The sequence below is a fragment of the Chrysemys picta genome, chromosome 4, assembly GCF_011386835.1.
Source record: "Chrysemys picta bellii isolate R12L10 chromosome 4, ASM1138683v2, whole genome shotgun sequence".
Taxonomy (NCBI): Eukaryota; Metazoa; Chordata; order Testudines; family Emydidae; genus Chrysemys; species Chrysemys picta.
In genome coordinates this window covers 95404121-95424356 of record NC_088794.1, presented here as the reverse complement: position 1 = coordinate 95424356, position 20236 = coordinate 95404121, and the positions used below count along the sequence as shown (strand labels likewise).

The 20236-nt window shown below is 46.2% G+C and overlaps 1 protein-coding gene across 2 annotated transcripts; it reads right to left on the bottom strand.

Moving 5' to 3' along the window:
• Positions 1–786: 786 nt before the first annotated feature.
• On the bottom strand, positions 787–10617 carry RHOV (ras homolog family member V). 2 transcript variants are annotated; one of them, XM_005284684.4, is made up of 3 exons: positions 10065–10617; positions 4065–4123; positions 787–3744 (listed from the first exon to the last, which is right to left on the bottom strand). In XM_005284684.4, the coding sequence occupies exons 1-3, from the start codon at positions 10258–10260 to the stop codon at positions 3304–3306; spliced, it is 696 nt and encodes a 231-aa protein (XP_005284741.1). In that variant the 5' UTR covers positions 10261–10617; the 3' UTR covers positions 787–3303. The 2 variants fall into 2 exon arrangements, with proteins under 2 accessions (XP_005284741.1, XP_065449195.1); XM_065593123.1 differs by having other exon boundaries at positions 4065–4118; positions 10065–10605.
• Between the last annotated feature and the right edge of the window lie 9619 nt (positions 10618–20236).

Genomic DNA, 20236 nt, shown 5'->3' with positions numbered 1-20236 from the left:
GGGCAGAAAAAGGGTGCGAGGGGGTGCTCCACTCACTCCTAGTCTGGCACCTCCTCCTGGCCACGCTGGGGATTAGCTCATCAGGTCAACATCCATTCCCATGGTCACATGCCATCCTCCATCTCTCTCTGGATCTGCAGCTCCTCTCTCACTACACAAGCCACTGCAGCCTCTTTGTGACTCAGCCCTGCAGTCAGGTCACCCTATGTGTTTTCCCATTTCAGGGTATATCAAAGTCTTTCCTTCTGCTGTCCTAGGCAGTCTTCCCATTCATTGCCTCAGGTGCCACTCCTTCAGCAGCTGGTAGGAGAACCCAGCCCTGCCCTCTACTCCAGGTTCCAGTCCAGGGACCCTCAACCCAGCAGTTCTGGGCTTCACGTTGTCAGGCCTTACTGCTCCTTTCCTGGGATGCTTCCTGTTACTCTTGGTTTCCATGAGAATACCAGCACCAAACCCTCCTCTCTCTTCCCAAGAAGTGACTACCCTTTCCCACCAGCAGTCCCTGCCTAGGGCCAGCTTCCTGGCTTTATAGGCCCCACCTATTCCTGCCCAGCTGAACCTGCTTGCAATCAATTCCCTGCTCCCTGGCTTTTCTTCCTCCAGGTGCAGCCTATGGAGTTAATAGGCCTACATGGCCACCTTAACCCCCTTTCTGTGTGGTGTGGACATCTCCTCACAAGGGCATATAGCTCCAGTCTGAGGGCGGCTATCCAGTAGAACAATCCCATTACCCGCAGAAGGCCTCAGGCTTCTTGCCACCAGTGAAATTATGAACACAGACTTCAGTCACTCTCAAATAAGACCATTTTATTTAAACAAACATTAGACATGGTGAACAGTGGACGAAAGCAGCTCTGAGTACAGTTCTTTCCTGGGACAAAGCAACCCCATTGTCCGTTCAGAGCTACTGAAGGGGAATGCCTGATCTCTCCACAGCACTCACTCTGCACTGGGGAACCAGGGAAGTTCAGCACTTCTAATGAGCTCCTGCAGGAGCTTTCACCCCTCCTCAGGCTCAGCGGGTGTTCTCCTTATCAGCCCTGTCTCAGGGTTTGTTCTTACATTATGGAAATGCACAAAGACCCAACCTGCAAACAGAATTAGTTATACAGAAGAGCTGTCCTACACAGCTAGGAAAGAAATGCAGTGATATATCTATGACTGAAAGTGATATTCGACTGACAGTGCCCTGCCCATGGTTGCAAAATAACCCAGGACACCTCTCTTCAGTTCTAATTACTGGCTCTGCATGACTGGATCCAGCTGAACTCAGTGACATTTCAGAAGGGCCACACCCAGTTTGCACAAAAGGGAACAATTGCAGCCATGGTCAGCTTTAATACAGGGCTGCAGCCAGTGGAGACTACAAGTCTCCACATGCAATGCTCCATCTTGAGCCAAGTGACCTGGCTGCACTGTATGCTTGGGCCTCTACTCTTAGTGGACTGCACCTCTGTGTTAAAGATGAAGATGGCTGTCATCTGAGTGGCATTTGGACTATGGGTCACATTCTGGCCACCCGTGTGAAATGCTATGGTTTTTATAATCAGAGTAGGTAAGGGGTGTGTGTGTAAAACCAACCCCCAAATATATCCCCTGGCCTGACATTATTTCAGAGTGTCCAAAGGGATGATTGACTGGCAGGTGCAGCGCACCCCCTGACTCTCCAAAGCATTGCATGACAGGCCTGTGATGTTCTCTACCCTGTAAACTACCCTGAAATGTCTCTGTGGAAATTTTTTTTAGAAATGGAGATAAGCTCAGTAATAAGAAGGGTGAGTAATCGCACTGGGAAACTGACCTTGCTCTCAGGGTCATAGGGAACAGACTCACAGACAAAGTGGGCTGCTTCGCTGGGCGGGCCTGGAGCAGACAGAGTGCGTGTCTTCCTATGGCAGGATCTTTAAGGGTTTCCTTTGCTTCTGACCTCAGTGGATCAAGCTGGAACTCCTGAGAACAGAAAGGAGAGCCCTGGGCCCTCAATTCTCAGTCTGCAGCCTCAAGGTTTGAACAATACAAGGGGAACTCGATTCTTTCCTGTTCTGCCATACAGCACCTAAACTGATAGTTTTATTTGAACAAGAGGAACTGTCTATCCTGTCCCCCCACTACTTTCTTCTGAATTTTGAAACTGAGGGACAGAATATTTTAAAAAGCGCTCTCACTTGAGTTTTCATCGTGAGCCAAATCCTACAAGTGTGATAGTGGAATAACTTTTCTTTCTTTCCCTTCCTTTCCCTTTCCCCTCTTTCCTCCCTTCCCTTTACTCTTTCCTTCCTTCGTCTCCTTCCCCTCTCTCCTTCCTTCTTGGCTTCACTCCACATCTCTCTCTTCCTTTCATTACATGCTTTTCCTTCTCTCCCTCAACACCACTGCACTTCCCTGTTGCATTATAAATCCCTCACTATCCCAGCGTTGCCTTTGTGCCTGATGTCCAGAGGTGCTGAGGCCCAGCGGTCCCACTCCTCACCACCTCTGAACATCAGGCACAAAGGTATCTCAAGGTGGGCACCCAAAAGGAGTGATCACTTCTGAGCATGTGGCTGTAGCACAGTAACCCTCTGTACCATGGAGCCCTCTTTAGGGAATGTTTTGCTTCAAGGATGACTGCAGCTTGTAGTGTGATTTCCCTCAGACAGCCACTGGTCTCTTTCCAGGGTATGCCTCATGGGTAAGCCCTTTCCCACATGGTAAGGTATCTTTACAAACCCAAGAGCACTGCTCTATCACATCTTGATGACATTGTTCCCCCCTCCCCTCCTTTAGTGATCAGAACTAGAGGGGAAGCATCTAAGTCCTACTTTTTTAAACTGACCAGCCCCTGTCAGACAACATGGTAGTCTCCCTTAAACACCCCCTCCCTCTTCTCAACCAAGACTTTAGAATGGCCAAACTAGAGCCAGCATTCCAGAATCCATCTTAAGGTTTACACCAGAGTTAGATTATGCTAGGATAGGATTTTGGAAGTTTTAGTTGGGTTTCAGAAATGAAACTGGTCATACCGGGCATAGTGAACCTGCTTGTTCTTTAGGACCAAGTCTGGGTGTATTAAAGGCTCCCATTGATCTGGGACACCACAGGCATGTCTACCAGATGCTTAAAGCTAGAGGACCATTTGGTAACCTGGTGCAATTGAAGTCCATTTCATGTCTCCCAGACCTGTGACCATAACCCAGCAAGTGCCAGGACTCCAAGCCTCAACAGCTCACAGCATCCTCCTCCCTGATGCCATAGGTGCAGTCACATGGCTCTCCAAGAAGGTGTGGGATCAGCACTGGCATGAGGTGATTTTCCAAACCAGGTTCAGACAAAGCAGAAGAACTTCTTCCAACGGCACTTGGAGAGGGTTTTGATCCCTTTGGCTGTCATCTTCTTTTCCTGCCGGGCTTTGTGCTCCACTGCACTGACAATGGCTGTGTCAAAGACTTCTTTCAGGTTCTTTTGGGTCAGTGCTGAGCACTCCATGTAGGTCTGTGCCCGGATTTTCTCCGCCAGGCCTTCAGCCTGAAGCTTGGGCACAGGCCTCCCATGGTAGCGGTCCAGGTTGATGAGGACATTGACATCATCCCGCAGGTCAGCCTGCGTCCCCACCAGGAGCACTGGTGCCTGGGGGTTGTGAATCCGTATCTCAGGGATCCATTTCTCAGTAATGTTTTGGAAGGAGCTGGGGTTCACCACACTGAAGCAGACAAGGAAGACATCAGTATCAGGGTAACAAAGTGATCGGAGGCAATCAAAGTCCTCCTGCAGGAGAAAAATGAGAGAGAAGATCATTGGACTGAACTCCAACAGTGTGATACTGGAGTGACTCCTTCACAGGATGAATATGTTAACAGCATCTCAGAGTCAGGGCACCATGTCCTCTTCATGCCACTTCCAAGTCCCTGAAACTTAGCCCTCCAGAATGACAAGAGTCCTTGTCACATTCTGTTTCATTAGTGTCATTACTGTATGTGTCCTTCTTTCCCAGCTCTATACTGCCCTCCCCACAAACCCCACTAATAGCACCTGTTCCACAGACTAGTTAGAACCAAAACTTCTGGTTCTCTTTTGACTGGTCTCACCTGTCCAGCTGTGTCCCAGAGCTGGATCCGAACCGGGGCTCCATCCACCAGAACCTGCACTGCAACACAGAGAGAGAGAGGATGAGTACACAAACTTGCTGCCTTTGAGAGACACACACACACACACACACACACACACACACACACACACACACACACACACACACACACACACACACACACACACACACACACACACACACACACACACACACACACACACACACACACACACTTCTGTTTTGTGTCCCTGGGGAGCTCTTTGAATTAATGCCCTGACTCAGTGTTAAAGTGACTCTCGGTTTTATTGCATGTGTCCACCCTGTCTGGCTATCTACCCAGCCCTCACTAAAACACCCAAAGCCCTGTCCTAGCAAGCACTTTGGGAAACCTGCACTGGCTTTCCTGGAGACAGTCTCTTTGGTTGCTTCAACACCTTGAGGGAATCTTTCCAGGGCATCAAAGACCTTTGCTTGGGCTGGCCTTTTAGTCAAACAGTGCCCTAGCAATAATTTGACAATCTTCTCCCACGTCCCCAAAAGATCAGTTAGGGATACATAGCATCTTGCACTTCAGGGACTAACTCCTAGTTTTTTGCACTCTGTGACTCCTTGGGGTATGTCTATAGTGCAATTAGACACCCATGGATGGTCAGTACCAGCTGACTCAGAGCTTGGGCTGTGGGCCTGTTTAATTGTGTTGTAGACTTTTGTGCTCGGGCTTCAATCCGAGCTCTCGGACTCTCCCACCCCACAGAGTCCTAAAGACTGGGCTCCAGCCCAAGCCTGAAGGTCTAGACTGCAATTAAACAGCCCCGCAGCCTGAATCCTGTGAGCCTGAGTTGGCTAGTGTAGACATATCCTTAGATCACCCTCCCTGGGACTGGCCAGGACCTCACCTCCTCATCCAGGGCAGAGATTTGGCATTTCAAGAAAAACCTTTTCAGAGATGCTCTCTCAGTATTGTCCCAGCTGTGGAAAGCCAAGAACATAAACTATTTTAAGGCAAAGGTGCTTAAAGGAAAAGGAATGTGATTTAGTTCCTCTGGAAGGCTCTTTCTGGGCCTTGCCACCACTAGCAAACTCCAATGGGCTCAGGTGTCTTTACCACTGCGTTGCCTACTCTACAGTTGCCACCATTTCTACCACCAGTGGTGAATTATATATGCAATTTTTGCACCCACATTATTCCATAATTGCAGGAAGCCTTAACATGGTGTCATCAGCCCCAGCTGTCTCCGAGTCAGGCCCTGTTTCCCGCCCATGGAAATTCAGAGCCAAGTTGTTAGACCTCTGAGCATTTCAGACTCCACAGAGAATGGCTGGAGGAAAGGGTAGGGGCTGGGAATTGCATTAAAGTCTTGACAGAATGTGAAAATAGCACAGGTCTGCTGAAGGGAGGGAAACATCCTGTGCTAAGGTGACAATGGTGAGCACTTTACACCAACTAGAAGTATTTCTGATGTGTCATTGGCTCTGGTGGGATGGGGAGGGGAAGGGGTTTTGTTATTTTAAAGAAGCAAACTGAATCTTGTCTTATTCTTCAAGTTATTAGCTGGTGAGTGAAGTGGCAGAAACAACTGACCTCAGTGTCAGTGGGGTCATAAAAGCCCTTGGGGAGAAGAATGATTCTGCTTACTGACAGAAAATTGAAGGAGAGAGAGAGGATGAACTGAAATTAAGACACCCGCACACAAAGAAGGAGGGAGGGAGGGAGGCACACAGAGTGCACTGCCTCTCCTGCCAGTATATGTGAAAGCCATTGCTTCCTTGTGGCTGGAAAACAGTTGAGCAGTGTTGTTACCATATCTTAGCCCCAGGGGAGGAAGAGTAACCTGTTCCAGATCAAAAGAATTGCTGGGAATCTGAGCCCCGGTCTATGCTTAAAATTTAGATCAACCTAGCTACATAGGTGCCGACTCCGGGGGTGCTCTGGGACTGGATCCAAATTAGATCCAGTTTGGATCCAAATCCAGTTCCAAACCCACACTTGCCCAAAGCCCGGAGGGATCTGGGTTTCCCTTTCAGGCCCATTATAAAGATGGGCCTAAACTGTGCAGTTTGGATCCAGAGAGGAACTTCCTTAAAGTTCAGGGGTGTTCTGAGGATGGATTTTGGTTCAAGCCAATCTGTACTCATAAATGGGAAGGACGGGAATTCCTCCACTTTTGCTATAGCCTATAGCTGTCTGGCTCTTCCAGGTAGGCAGAAGAGGTGACTAGTGAAGTTAGCAGCAATATGGTGAAGGCCTGGTTTTCAAAGGTGATGAGCACCTGCCGTTCCCTTTGACTTCAATGAGAGCTGTGGATGCTCAGGCCACCAGTGACTGCTCAGCGTGGGACTGACTGTGGGCTGAGGACAGCCATGTCCAAATTGCAGAGGGCAGCAAGATCCCTTGAGCTAGTGCTGCCTCCTCCTTTCTGGATCATTCCCTAGCGATGGGCCCCTTCAGAAGATGCTGATACAGAAAAACAATAACACATAATCATTATGAATGATGGTAAGCCCCTGTCCTTCTCCACAACACTGAACATGGTAGTGTTGTGGGAGCAGAATGAGAACAGACAATTACCCGGGTGGTATTTCCTCAGAGACTCAAGGGAATGTTGGCTCCTCAGACCCTTTTCTAAAATTCCCCTGCACCCTGGAATAGCAGAATGTTGTTTGACTCTTTCCAGTAGCTCTCTGGGGAAAGCTAATAGGGCTCAGTGCAGACCAGCAGTTCTCCCATACCTCTTCACAATGATGACTGAACTAGAGGGGCAACCGAACAAAAAAACGCACCCCTCAGCCTCGGAGGTATGTGAAACCCAGATCTGGATCCCAACTGAGCCCGTCTTTAGTTTTGAGCTGACCTGCAAAGGAATCACAATTGGTCTGGTGCCCTTTTGTGTTTCTTTACAATGGATAAAGGAGACCTCAAATGTTTTTTAAAGGTTTTGTTTCTGCTTGTTTTCTATGTTAGAAGTTAGAGTTTTTGAAGCTCAGCCATTGAGAGTGGAATGGATTTTTAGTCAGACTCCTTAAACTCTTCATTTTTTGTTAATAACTATTCACTGCCAACGCCAATGAGCATTTTAGACAGAGGACATCATACTTAAGAAGTCAACGTCCCTTCCCCCATCAGTTAAGGGTCTGGAGCGCTTACAGTACACATTTCTGGTATTTCTAAAGGTAAAAACAAGCAGAATTCTTCTTTTTTTTTAAACCCTTTCAGCCCATATTTAGCCATTATAAAGTAGCAAAAAAGGCACAAGCCCAATTTAAAAAAGAAATCTTTTGCAGATTACTGTTAAACATGTCTGAGCCCTGTCTCCACTAAGACTTGCACCACTGATGAAAAAGCAAGCAATATAGACAAGGTGGTAAGATTTTCCGAAGTGCCTAAGGGTATGTCTACATGACGGAGACTAAACTGGCATAGCCCCATAGTGTAGACACATCCTACAATTGAAGAGGGTTTTACACTGGTGTAGCAACACCACCTCCCTAAACAATGGCAGCTTTATACAAGGAAGCATTCTTCCGTCTACAGTGGGGGGTTGGGTTGGCATAGCTACATCGGTCGGTGGTGTGGATTTTACACACCCTCACCAATGTAGCTATAGCTATGTTGACCTACCTTTGAATGCACACCAGGCCGAAGTGACTTAGGAGCCCCAATATCAAAAGTGAACTAGTTACTCAGGAGCCTAAGCCTTATTCAGAGTCACTGGGAGTTAGGCTCCTTAATGCCATTGTCCCTTTTGAAAATGGGATTTAGGCACTTTTGAAAATGTTACCCAAGATCTATTAGAAAAGGAAGGAAACTTTCTTAGTCCCGTAACACAGACAGGCTGGGCTTGTAGCTGGAGACCTGAATGTGTGAAGCTACAGCATTAGGAAAGTGACAGCACAAAGTCCAGGAGAAGACAAGAGTTAGTGGGGTGTTAACGTATCACCAGAATGTTATTTACTCTCTGTTGCTCCAGGAGCCAGATAGCAGCACTATCTCCAGACAGCAAACACCCATATCTTTTAATATGCAAAGCAAACCTTTAGCAGACAGTGTTTACTTATGTGCTCGTTAATTATGTTAATTATGCTGTTTTTTCATTGGGGGATAAACCCCAGGTTCCAGTCTCCTTTCCCCAGAGCCAGGGCAAGAAATCAGAGGAGATTGATTTCCACACTTGCCCTGTATCTCTGCCCTAACCGGCTACACAACCAGAGCAATAAAATTCAAAGCTTTCCACAAAGATGGATGTCTCCCTCTCCCTGTATCTGTCATCACAACAGGGACAGAACCAGGCCATGAATTTCCGAGCGTTTCCACAGAGCTGTCTTTCCCCCAGTATTTTAATCTTAAATAGGTACATAACCAGGGCAATAAAACCCTTAGAAACCCATACGGTCACCTCTCTCCCTGCATCCCAATCCTAACCAGTGACACACACACAGCAAGAACACCAGTGAAGGTACATCTACACCAGTGGTGTACACAGTGGGGATACACAGGGGTCTTCCAGGGGTACAACAGCTCATCTAGATCTTTGCCTAGTTTTACAGCAGGCTACATAAAAAGCACTAGCGAAGTCAGTGCAATCTAAAATTTCATACAGACAATGACTTGTTTATACTGCTCTATATACTATTCACTGAAATGTAAGTACAATATTTATAGTCCAGTTGATTTATACTTATATGGTAAAATGAGAAAGTGAGCAATTTTTCAGTAAGTGCGCTGTGACACTTTTGTATTTTTATGTCTGATTTTGTAAGCAAGTAGTTTTTAGGTGAGATGAAACTTGGGGTACGCCAGACAAATCAGACCCCTGAAAGGGGTACAGTCGTCTGGAAAGGTTGAGAGCCACTGATCTACACAGCAAGTCTCAAAAGTCAGGTCTACAGTCTCAGGTTTGCAGGTTTCATGCTGCCATGCTAAAACCAGTTGTGTAGACATTTGGGCTGGAAAGATTCTGAATCCCACCCCCACTCTGTAGGCTTCAGAGCCCGTGTTGCAACATCTACACAGCTGGGGCAGCTGATTTTAACACAGTAATAAGCCTGAGCCTGTAGACTCTGACACTGAGATTCTCTGCTGTGAGCTGTGTAGTCGTACCCTGAGAGTGCCACACAGATGTCCCTTTCCCTGGTTCTCTATCCTGATCAGGGTTACAATCTTTGGGACAGAGTCTTGTCTAATGATATGTCCATGAAGCCCTCAGATACTACAGTGATGGGAGGCAGTATAAAACCTTTCCATAGAAAGATCAAGGATGAAATCCTGACCCTATTGAAGTCAATGGGAGTTTTGCCACTGACTTCAGAGAGTTCAGGATTTCACCCAGAGTTTAGCACTGTTATGGGTAATACGTTCATCAATAATAACCCCTCTGAGAGTTCCATACAGCTCTACCCACCACCCCTTTTTCCTGAGAAGAGATGCAGGCAAGGCAATGAACCCCTAGCTAAGTCTCTTTGCAATGTTTCAGGCCTGAAGGAACAGACTCAAGCAGAAAAAAACTTCTTTTTCTACAGTTTTGCACAGGCTCTAGCCAAGAACGAGAGTTGCCTCCCTCATTGTGCGTGAGAGGCAAAACCGGTTTCCCTTTACAGCCTCCTGTGCAAAGCTTACGCTCAAGCCTTGTCTACACATGGGAAGCTTTAAAAAAAAAAAGTCCAATCGGTTCAGCTCCTGCAGTGGTTAACTGTGGGAACTGATGGCTGCTGCTGAGGTTTTAAGCACTATGTTGACTCTATTGGCTTCCAACAGGGATAGATGACATGGTGCTTAAAATGTTGATTGTAGCTGGTAGCCCCTCTATACTAGGACTCCCACCATTGCTACCACTGGAGTGGTGGAACTGCACGCTTTGGAAAGATGTGTCTGAAAAACCCTAGTGTTGACAAGGACATTGTGACAGTAGAAAAAAAGGAAGAAAGTCAACCCCAGAAGGCAATAGCACGCTGCTGTCAGGCAGGATTCCCCAATAGGCAGTTAACTTCCATTCCCCCTTACCTGAGAAGGTGTCCAGGGCGGTGGGCTGGTACTCATCAGGGTATCCATTTGTTGTGTAGCTAATGATCAGGCTGGTCTTGCCCACAGCCCCGTCACCTACCAGGACACATTTGATGCCCAGCTGTGGGCCACTGCCCCTCGGGGTGCTGTTTCTTCGCAGGGCGGGTGAATAATCCAGCAGCTCCTGGGGAGGCATGTCTTGAACAGGAAAAAGGGGAGCAGCTCTGCTCCCCCTTCTAAAAAGTTTGGTGAATGGGGGTGGGGGAAGCTGCAAATCTCTGTTTAAAACAAAAACAAAACCAGCAAAAAAACAAAAAAGCCTCCAGCGGCAGCCCCAGGAGAGTGTCAGTGGGTAAAGCAAGGCAGGAAATGAGTGTGGCTCAGCCACTATAGCCCACACACGGTAGCAGCTCCTTTGCCTCTGGAACTACATCCCTTGGAGTGTCTTGGAGCTGGCAAGGCATCAGCTGCAGTGAGCTCTGTGCACTGGTCCGTGGGTCCCACCTTCTCTCCGTCTTGCTAAGCTACTATTGCTTAACTTAGTTCTACACCTGTAGTGGTTTTAAAAAAAGCCTGGTTTGCATAGTCCAACCTCCTGTCCTTGTAACCTGACTCTGCTTCACGGGCGTCAGCAAGCTCAATCCACCAGCCTCCTTGCTTGCCCTCGACATTTTCTCTTTTGCTTACAGTTTCAGTGACTTCAGTGTTGGTGAAAGGTGGTGGCCCGACAGCCCTACAGGGTGAAGTCCTCTACGCTCAGAACAGGTACAGCAAAAGCAGTGGCAATGCAAGTTTTCCACATTGCCTTCCCAAGGTGCCTTTACCCTGTTCTGAAGGGGAACGAGAGGGAATTTCAGTCTCCAGTCCAAGAATCTTTCCTTATGTTCAAGTAAGGATGCCTATTAGTACAAAATGCAGTGGAGCTTTGTGATGTGGACTCCTGTTCATTAGGAAATGAATGGAGACCAACAAACGCATATTAAGGCTTGCCTACACGTACAGTGCTGCAGAGGCGTGGCTGCACCACTGTAGTGCTTTAGTGAAGTCGCTCCTAGGCCAATGAGAGAGCTTCTCCCGTTGGTGTAGTTAATCCACCTCCATGAGAGGCGGTAGCTACGTCAATGGGAGAAACTCTCCCTTCACCATTGTGCTGTCTACACGGGGGTTAGGTCGGTATAAGTGCGTCATCCCCCTGAGTGACGTAGTTCTATCGATGTAAGTTTATAGTGTAGACCTGGCCTCACAAAGGCCACTGAAGAGCCATCAGATGGCACTGACTTTCAATCACTACCAATCTGACCTGGATTCCAGCCAGCATCCTCCAGGTGAAAGGCTCTGTCGTGCATTATTAATTCCCTAATGATGATGATTATTATTGGTGCTTATTATTTATTATGTGCATTACTGCAGCTCCTAGGAGCCCCAGTTGTGGACCAGGATCCCATTGAGCTAAGTACTGCACAAACACAGAACAAAAAGAAGGTCCCTGCTCGCTCATCCCTCAAAACTATTTTTTCTTCAAAAGAAATAGTGATAACATACTTCTAAGCCCAATGCCAGTGGCTCCTTCAGGGAGAGTCTGTGATTGTTGAAAAAGATTTCCATAGAGGTACAGGAGCTGCAACCTTGGACAATACTGCATGGCAACATAGAAAACAAATGAAAGACAGAGAGCATACCACATGTCTTACTGGGTAACTTTGTGTGCTTAGAACCAACTGAGCCCAGCTTGTCTAACACAGGTGAAACTGTTGCTATATTCTGGCAAAAGCAGTGAAACATTTTCATAGCTCTATGGACATGCATGGGGCTTTCCAATCTGGTTTCCCATTTTTGCATTTTTTATTCCTTTCTAGTGATGCTCACAATGTGCTAAGCACTTTATAAATAGAGAAGAAGACACAATCCCTGCTCTGAAGAGCTCCCAATCTAAAAAAAGACAACTAAACAAACAGAGAGAGGGGAGGAGACTCAGTGGCAAAAGTGCTGGTATCTTAACAGCACTAGCCCTCCCCTGTTATACCACCAGTGGAGAGGAACAAGTTATAGGAATGGTGGGAAATTTTGAGGGGAAAAGACCAATGCAGACAAAGATTGCACCATCAACCTTGGATATGGGGTTAAGTCCTGATTTGGGAGTTGAACCGACAGCTTGTTAGACTAGAAGTCTGAGTGCTACCAGCTAAGACCTCGCCTACATCTACAACTTAAATCAACCAAGTGACATCATTCTCGTCTACGAAAAATTTCACTCTGGGCCTATGCAATGTAGTGAGGTTGACCTAACTCCCACCGTATACGCAGCTAGGTGAACAGAAGAATTCTTCTGTCAACTTAACTACCACTGCTTGAAGGGATGGATTTACTACAGCGATGGAAAAATCCATAGGCATTTCCAGGTTTGGAAAGTACCCAAAAGCCTTTGCTCCCAGGAACAACATTGGGCAGTATGGCCATCTCTAACCACACATTTTTCTTAAAATCTCCCACCATTGCATTTTCACCAGCACAGCTCTGTTCATTGCAATGGTAGCTAGTATAGTTAAAAGAAGAACAGGAGGACTTGTGGCACCTTAGAGACTAACAAATTTATTAGAGCATAAGCTTTCGTGGACTATAGCCCACTTCTTCGGATGCATATAGAATGGAACATATATTGAGGAGATATATATACACACATACAGAGAGCATAAACAGGTGGGAGTTGTCTTACCACCTCTGAGAGGCCAATTAATTAAGAGAAAAAAACTTTTGAAGTGATAATCAAGCTAGCCCAGCACAGACAGACAGTTAGATAACAAGTGTGAGAATACTTACAAGGGGAGATAGATTTCAATGTTTGTAATGGCCCAACCATTCCCAGTCCTTATTCAAACCGGAGTTGATTGTGTCTAGTTTGCATATCAATTCTAGCTCAGCAGTTTCTCGTTGGAGTCTGTTTTTGAAGTTTTTCTGTTGTAATATAGCCACCCGCAGGTCTGTCACTGAATGACCAGACAGGTTAAAGTGTTCTCCCACTGGTTTTTGAGTATTTTGATTCCTGATGTCAGATTTGTGTCCATTAATTCTTTTGCGTAGAGACTGTCCGGTTTGGCCAATGTACATGGCAGAGGGGCATTGCTGGCACATGATGGCATATATCACATTGGTAGATGTGCAGGTGAACGAGCCCCTGATGGTATGGCTGATGTGATTAGGTCCTATGATGATGTCACTGGAATAGATATGTGGACAGAGTTGACATCGGGGTTTGTTACAAGGATAGGTTCCTGGGTTAGTGGTTTTGTTCAGTGATGTGTGGTTGCTGGTGAGTATTTGCTTTAGGTTGGGGGGTTGTCTGTAAGCGAGGACAGGTCTGTCTCCCAAGATCTGTGAGAGTAAAGGATCATCTTTCAGGATAGGTTGTAGATCTCTGATGATGCGCTGGAGAGGTTTTAGTTGGGGGCTGAAGGTGACAGCTAGTGGTGTTCTGTTATTTTCTTTGTTGGGCCTGTCTTGTAGGAGGTGACTTCTGGGTACTCGTCTGGCTCTGTCAATCTGAGGAATTTGTGTCCATTAATTCCATGAGGAATTTCACCATGATTTCAATAATTTCCATCCCACCATCAACCTCAGCCTAGATCAATCCACACAAGCGGTCCATTTCCTGGACACTACTGTGCTAATAAGCGATGGTCACATAAATACCACCCTATACCGGAAACCTACTGACCGCTACACTTACCTACATGCCTCCAGCTTCCATCCAGGACACACCACACGATCCATTGTCTACAGCCAAGCTCTAAGATATAACCGCATTTGCTCCAATCCCTCGGATAGAGACAAGCACCTACAAGATCTCTATCAAGCATTCTTAAAACTACAGTACCCACCTGCTGAAGTGAAAAAACAGATTGACAGAGCCAGACGAGTACCCAGAAGTCACCTCCTACAAGACAGGCCCAACAAAGAAAATAACAGAACACCACTAGCTGTCACCTTCAGCCCCCAACTAAAACCTCTCCAGCGCATCATCAGAGATCTACAACCTATCCTGAAAGATGATCCTTTACTCTCACAGATCTTGGGAGACAGACCTGTCCTCGCTTACAGACAACCCCCCAACCTAAAGCAAATACTCACCAGCAACCACACATCACTGAACAAAACCACTAACCCAGGAACCTATCCTTGTAACAAACCCCGATGTCAACTCTGTCCACATATCTATTCCAGTGACATCATCATAGGACCTAATCACATCAGCCATACCATCAGGGGCTCGTTCACCTGCACATCTACCAATGTGATATATGCCATCATGTGCCAGCAATGCCCCTCTGCCATGTACATTGGCCAAACCGGACAGTCTCTACGCAAAAGAATTAATGGACACAAATCTGACATCAGGAATCAAAATACTCAAAAACCAGTGGGAGAACACTTTAACCTGTCTGGTCATTCAGTGACAGACCTGCGGGTGGCTATATTACAACAGAAAAACTTCAAAAACAGACTCCAACGAGAAACTGCTGAGCTAGAATTGATATGCAAACTAGACACAATCAACTCCGGTTTGAATAAGGACTGGGAATGGTTGGGCCATTACAAACATTGAAATCTATCTCCCCTTGTAAGTATTCTCACACTTGTTATCTAACTGTCTGTCTGTGCTGGGCTAGCTTGATTATCACTTCAAAAGTTTTTTTCTCTTAATTAATTGGCCTCTCAGAGGTGGTAAGACAACTCCCACCTGTTTATGCTCTCTGTATGTGTGTATATATATCTCCTCAATATATGTTCCATTCTATATGCATCCGAAGAAGTGGGCTATAGTCCACGAAAGCTTATGCTCTAATAAATTTGTTAGTCTCTAAGGTGCCACAAGTCCTCCTGTTCTTCTTTTTGCGGATACAGACTAACACGGCTGCTACTCTGAAACCTAGTATAGTTAAGTTGCTGCCAGTGTTTTAACCACTGTGTTGTCTAGACCTGCTCTGAGTCAGGTTAGATGATATGGTGATTAAAATGGCAGTGGTTGGTCTACATTATAGTCCCTTATGTATCAGAGGGGTAGCCGTGTTAGTCTGAATCTGTAAAAAGCAACAGAGGCTCCTGTGGCACCTTTGAGACTAACAGAAGTATTGGGAGCATAAGCTTTCGTGTGTGTATTTGTTCCGCTGATGGGAGATTTTAACAGAACACCACTAGCTGTCACCTTCAGCCCCCAACTAAAACCTCTCCAGCGCATCATCAGAGATCTACAACCTATCCTGAAAGATGATCCTTTACTCTCACAGATCTTGGGAGACAGACCTGTCCTCGCTTACAGACAACCCCCGAACCTAAAGCAAATACTCACCAGCAACCACACATCACTGAACAAAACCACTAACCCAGGAACCTATCCTTGTAACAAACCCCGATGCCAACTCTGTCCACATATCTATTCCAGTGACATCATCATAGGACCTAATCACATCAGCCATACCATCAGGGGCTCGTTCACCTGCACATCTACCAATGTGATATATGCCATCATGTGCCAGCAATGCCCCTCTGCCATGTACATTGGCCAAACCGGACAGTCTCTACGCAAAAGAATTAATGGACACAAATCTGACATCAGGAATCAAAATACTCAAAAACCAGTGGGAGAACACTTTAACCTGTCTGGTCATTCAGTGACAGACCTGCGGGTGGCTATATTACAACAGAAAAACTTCAAAAACAGACTCCAACGAGAAACTGCTGAGCTAGAATTGATATGCAAACTAGACACAATCAACTCCGGTTTGAATAAAGACTGGGAATGGCTGAGCCATTACAAACATTGAATCTATCTCGCCTTGTAAGTATTCTCACACTTGTTATCTAACTGTCTGTACTGAGCTAGCTTGATTATCACTTCAAAAGTTTGTTTTCTCTTAATTAATTGGCCTCTCAGAGGTGGTAAGACAACTCCCACCTGTTTATGCTCTCTGTCTGTGTGTGTATATATATCTCCTCAATATATGTTCCATTCTATATGCATCCGAAGAAGTGGGCTGTAGTCCACGAAAGCTTATGCTCTAATAAATTTGTTAGTCTCTAAGGTGCCACAAGTCCTCCTGTTCTTCTTTTTGCGGATACAGACTAACACGGCTGCTACTCTGAAATTTAACAGAAGGTTCGTCCAAACACAGGCTATGGGTCAGCTACTTCAGGAGCCCCAGAATGCAATGGTACAGTCAATACTCTAAGGTGTGTTGCATGTGGCTCCGCCTAATGCTGCTTTGAGAAACGGTACTGCTATGTACATGCACCAAGCCATAGCAAGGAGAGAGAATGCAACAAATTGTTTCATGTGCTCAAAGTCCCTGCAGTGGTTTCTTAGCACACATTTGAAATATGAGATAACACTATGGGAGCTGTTCAGCTCTGAAAGATTTGGCACTGCTTCCCAGAAAGAGGAAGAAGCTGAATGCAAATCAGAGGGAGTGTGAATTTCTCAGGGTTAGCAAAAGTGACAACAGCAGCAGAAGGAGGAGATGAAAAGGACCTGGCAGACTTTGTTTCCCATTTGTTGTTTACCCATGAGTGGGTCTCCTATAGGAAGATGAATTGTCTCACTGGGAGTATAGAAAATCCCCTCTCCTAAAATCTTATATTTCTGTGTGTGTCAGCACTTCCCTTCTTTGTAGTCAGATTTCTGACAACAGTTGACTGAGGACACACTCACCTCCATGGGGTGAGATGCCCTGATTCTCCTGTTTAAATTATTTTTAAACTACCTTTACCAAGCAATTCATTTGTGTGAAAGAAACAGGGCAACTGCCACAGGTTTCTTCCTCATGTCTTATCTGGCTCTGAGAATCTAGGTACAGCTCTGCGATGGAGAGAGGATTCATACCATAGCACTAACCTGCCCTCAATTAAGAGTTCGTTTTGGTAATGAAAGTACATCCCAGTTCACAAGAGATACTGGATTGATAGCCATGGAGATTTATGTGCTCTTTCAACACAACAGGTATGCCATGGCAGCTGTCTCTTTAACATGCTTCATTCCTAGCCTGCAAAAATAATCTCTTTGGGGGTGGGGCTGGGGGGAGTAACTTGGTCACAAGGGCTATTCTTGGCCTCTCTCCTGAGAATGCTTATTAGTACCAACTGCAATGTTGTTGTTTTTTTGTGATGCGGAGACCTGTCCATTAGGAACTGAACTGAGATGACCAAACACATTTCAGATAGACTACATATAGTAACAGCATCAGTCATTACTAGCTTGGGCTGGATTACTAACTGCAGTTTCAGATTAACACAAAATTGTTGCATTAAAGTGAGTACAGGTTTACAATGATATTTCGACTTACACATTTGAGTAGTGAATAGTTCTGAAGGGTGCCAAGCAAAATGATACATAGAGGCATATAATCCTATTATTAACAAAAACATATTAATTAGGAGAAAAACACTGGTTTTAGCCTCAGATTCTAATTATTGTAGCCAGCTTTACAGGTGGAGCTGTCCATCTAAGGACAAAGTTTAAGTATAAGGACAAAGGGGCATCTTTACAATATTTGGAATCTGTTATGCCAAGGTCCTATATGTGTTGAGCCCTTAGGGTATGTCTATATGGCAGCTGGAAGCGTGCTTCCCAGCCCGGTAGACAAACACACTAGCTCTGCTCCAGCAAGCAGGCTAAAAATAGCAGTGTACCCACTCAAGGAGTCAGGTGGGCTTGTACTCATGCAGCTAGCCTATGCTGCCACCCACGGTGCAACAGTCACACTGCAATTTTAACACTGTCTCGAGCAGAACTAATTAGGGTTGCCAACTGTCTGATTTCACAAACCCAAATGCCCTTGCCCCACCCCCTTCCCCAAGGCTATGCCCCTGCCCTGCCCTTTCTCCGAGGCCCTGCCCCCACTCACTCCATCCCCCCTCCCTCCTTTGCTTGCTCTCCCCCGCCCTCACTCACTTTCACCGGGCTGGGGGTACAGGCTAGAGGCTGGGGGGTGAGGCCAAGGGGTCCAGAGTGTGGGAAGGGGCTCTGGGCTGTGCCTGGGGTAGGGGATTGGGGTACAGGAGGCGGTGCGGGTTCTGGGCTGGAGCTGAGGGGTTCGGAGTGCAGGAGGGGGCTCCGGGCTGGGGCATGGGTTGGAGTGTGGGAGGGGGTGCAGGTTCTGGGAGGGAGTTTGGGTGCAGGAGGGGACTCAGGGACGGGGCAGGGTCTTGGTGTGTAGGAGGTGGTGAGGGGTGCAAGTTCCAGCTGGGCGGTGCTTACCTTGGGCAGCTCCCAGAAGTGACCAGCATGTCCGGCTACTAGGCTCAGGGGCGGCCAGGCAGCTCTGCGCCCTACCCCTGCCTACAGGCGCCACCCCCGCAGCTGCCATTGGCCACGGTTCCTGGCCAATGGGAGCTGCGCAGTCGGCACTTGGGGCAGGGGCAGCGTGCAGAAACCCCTTGGCCGCCGCCAGAGGGATGTGCTGGTCACTTCTGGGAGCTGCGTGGAGCCAGGGCAGGAAGGGAGTTTGCCTTAGCCCTGCTGCGCCACTGGACTTTTAGTGGCCTATTAAAATCTCCCAGACTGTTTTCAGTAGCCTCCGGGAGATTGAGACCAATTCCGGGAGACTCCCGACCAATCTGGGAGGGTTGGCAACCCTAACTAATGCATGTCTATCTATCCAGGCTGGCAGATATGTTACCAGTCCCAGCTGCAATGACATGTAGACATACCTACAAATACTCCTGTTCACTCTCACATTTTAGCTTTTTGTAAATTGATTGAACTATTCAAACTGCACTATTAAGAGCCCACGTTTAGCTATGAAGTGGAGCCTAGATTTAAAAGTACCTGGGTTTCTTCCTTCTGGAGTGAGAGAGGAATTCCTAAAAACCACTGGCAGCAAGCGTTACCAGCTACTGAGTAAACTTTACGTTCACTTTTGTCTAGTCACATTCAAGTAGACTCGTTGCAACTGCAAGTACACACGGGTGCACTGTGGTCACATATCTGCAACTCTCTGAGGAAGTACAAAGTTACAACTATAGGTGATAGATTCTGGTACAGGGAAAACGAGAAACATAAAGATGATGAAAGCAAAGAGGAAGCTATAAGATACCAGGGCAGAACAGCTGGCGATGCAGGCTAGGAGAGATGCAGAGGTGGTGAGACAGATCTGTCAGGGTAAATGAGACCTTGTGAAACTGAGACCTGCTAGAGGAGCTGAGACACACACACATCTTCCTCACCAGTCACCTTCAGAATAATTATTTTAACGAGAGAGACAGCTAATGCTGATTCATCATGCATCATGTCAGGCACCTCATTGCACATCCCCCTGGACTCTGGAAAGATGTCTTACCATTTCCATAGACAAAAAGGTGAAGAGGAGATCCTGGGTTTGATCCTCCATTGCCATGTGTCTTGTATAGTCATTTACATCTGCAAATAGTGATTGCAAAGTGGGTGTAAAATGCAACCATTCTTTTTTGCCAGCATTTTAGACTCACTTTGCAGAGCCATGAACAATTATATAAGGTGCAAATCATGGGTGAATCAGATCCTCTTTGTATACACACTGTATACCACAAGTGGATTTAAACTGAGGTCCCCAAATTTTGTGACAGCTAGGGCCCCATTGGCAACCTACAAAGAGCCAGAAAGCCACAAATAAATTACCTGGTTCTCTATATTCTTAAATTAAGAAGGAAGACAAATCTAATATTTGCTTGTACTTACATTTTCCTTGATCAATTAATAGGAATTGCTTATTTTTTGAGTTCACTAGCAATAAAAACATTTTAAGCCCCTGCGTATCACATTTAGTACAGTACTTGGACTAATGGGGATGTCTGATTTTTAAAGGACTTTCACAGAACACATTTATGGAGCATACAGAGAAAGTACTAGCACATAGTTCTCCCAGTACCAGGATCAATGACCCTCTCTAATCTTTCCTGGAATTAAAAGTGATGACATAGAAGAATGCACAGATGTTGCTTGGCTGCGCTATGCACTGTCATTCTAGCTTCATACAGAGGCAATGAATGAATAAATAAAATAAAAATTCTGCATTAATTTTAATATTAAATCAGAATAAATGCAAATGAAATACAAATAAACTTATCTACAAAAATGCTTTCTTAAAGGCCTCTCCAAAATAAGCATAGATATTAGTCCTAGTCTCTTTTTTTTTCAAGCCAAA

Excerpts from the sequence above, each read along its gene's own strand:
- RHOV (XM_005284684.4), bottom strand. The coding sequence starts at position 10,260 with ATGCCTCCCCAGGAGCTGCTGGATTATTCACCCGCCCTGCGAAGAAAC. Across the intron at positions 4,124-10,064 it reads CGCCCTGGACACCTTCTCAG|TGCAGGTTCTGGTGGATGGA; the intron begins GTAAGGGGGAAT and ends TCTGTGTTGCAG. Across the intron at positions 3,745-4,064 it reads TCTGGGACACAGCTGGACAG|GAGGACTTTGATTGCCTCCG; the intron begins GTGAGACCAGTC and ends TTTCTCCTGCAG.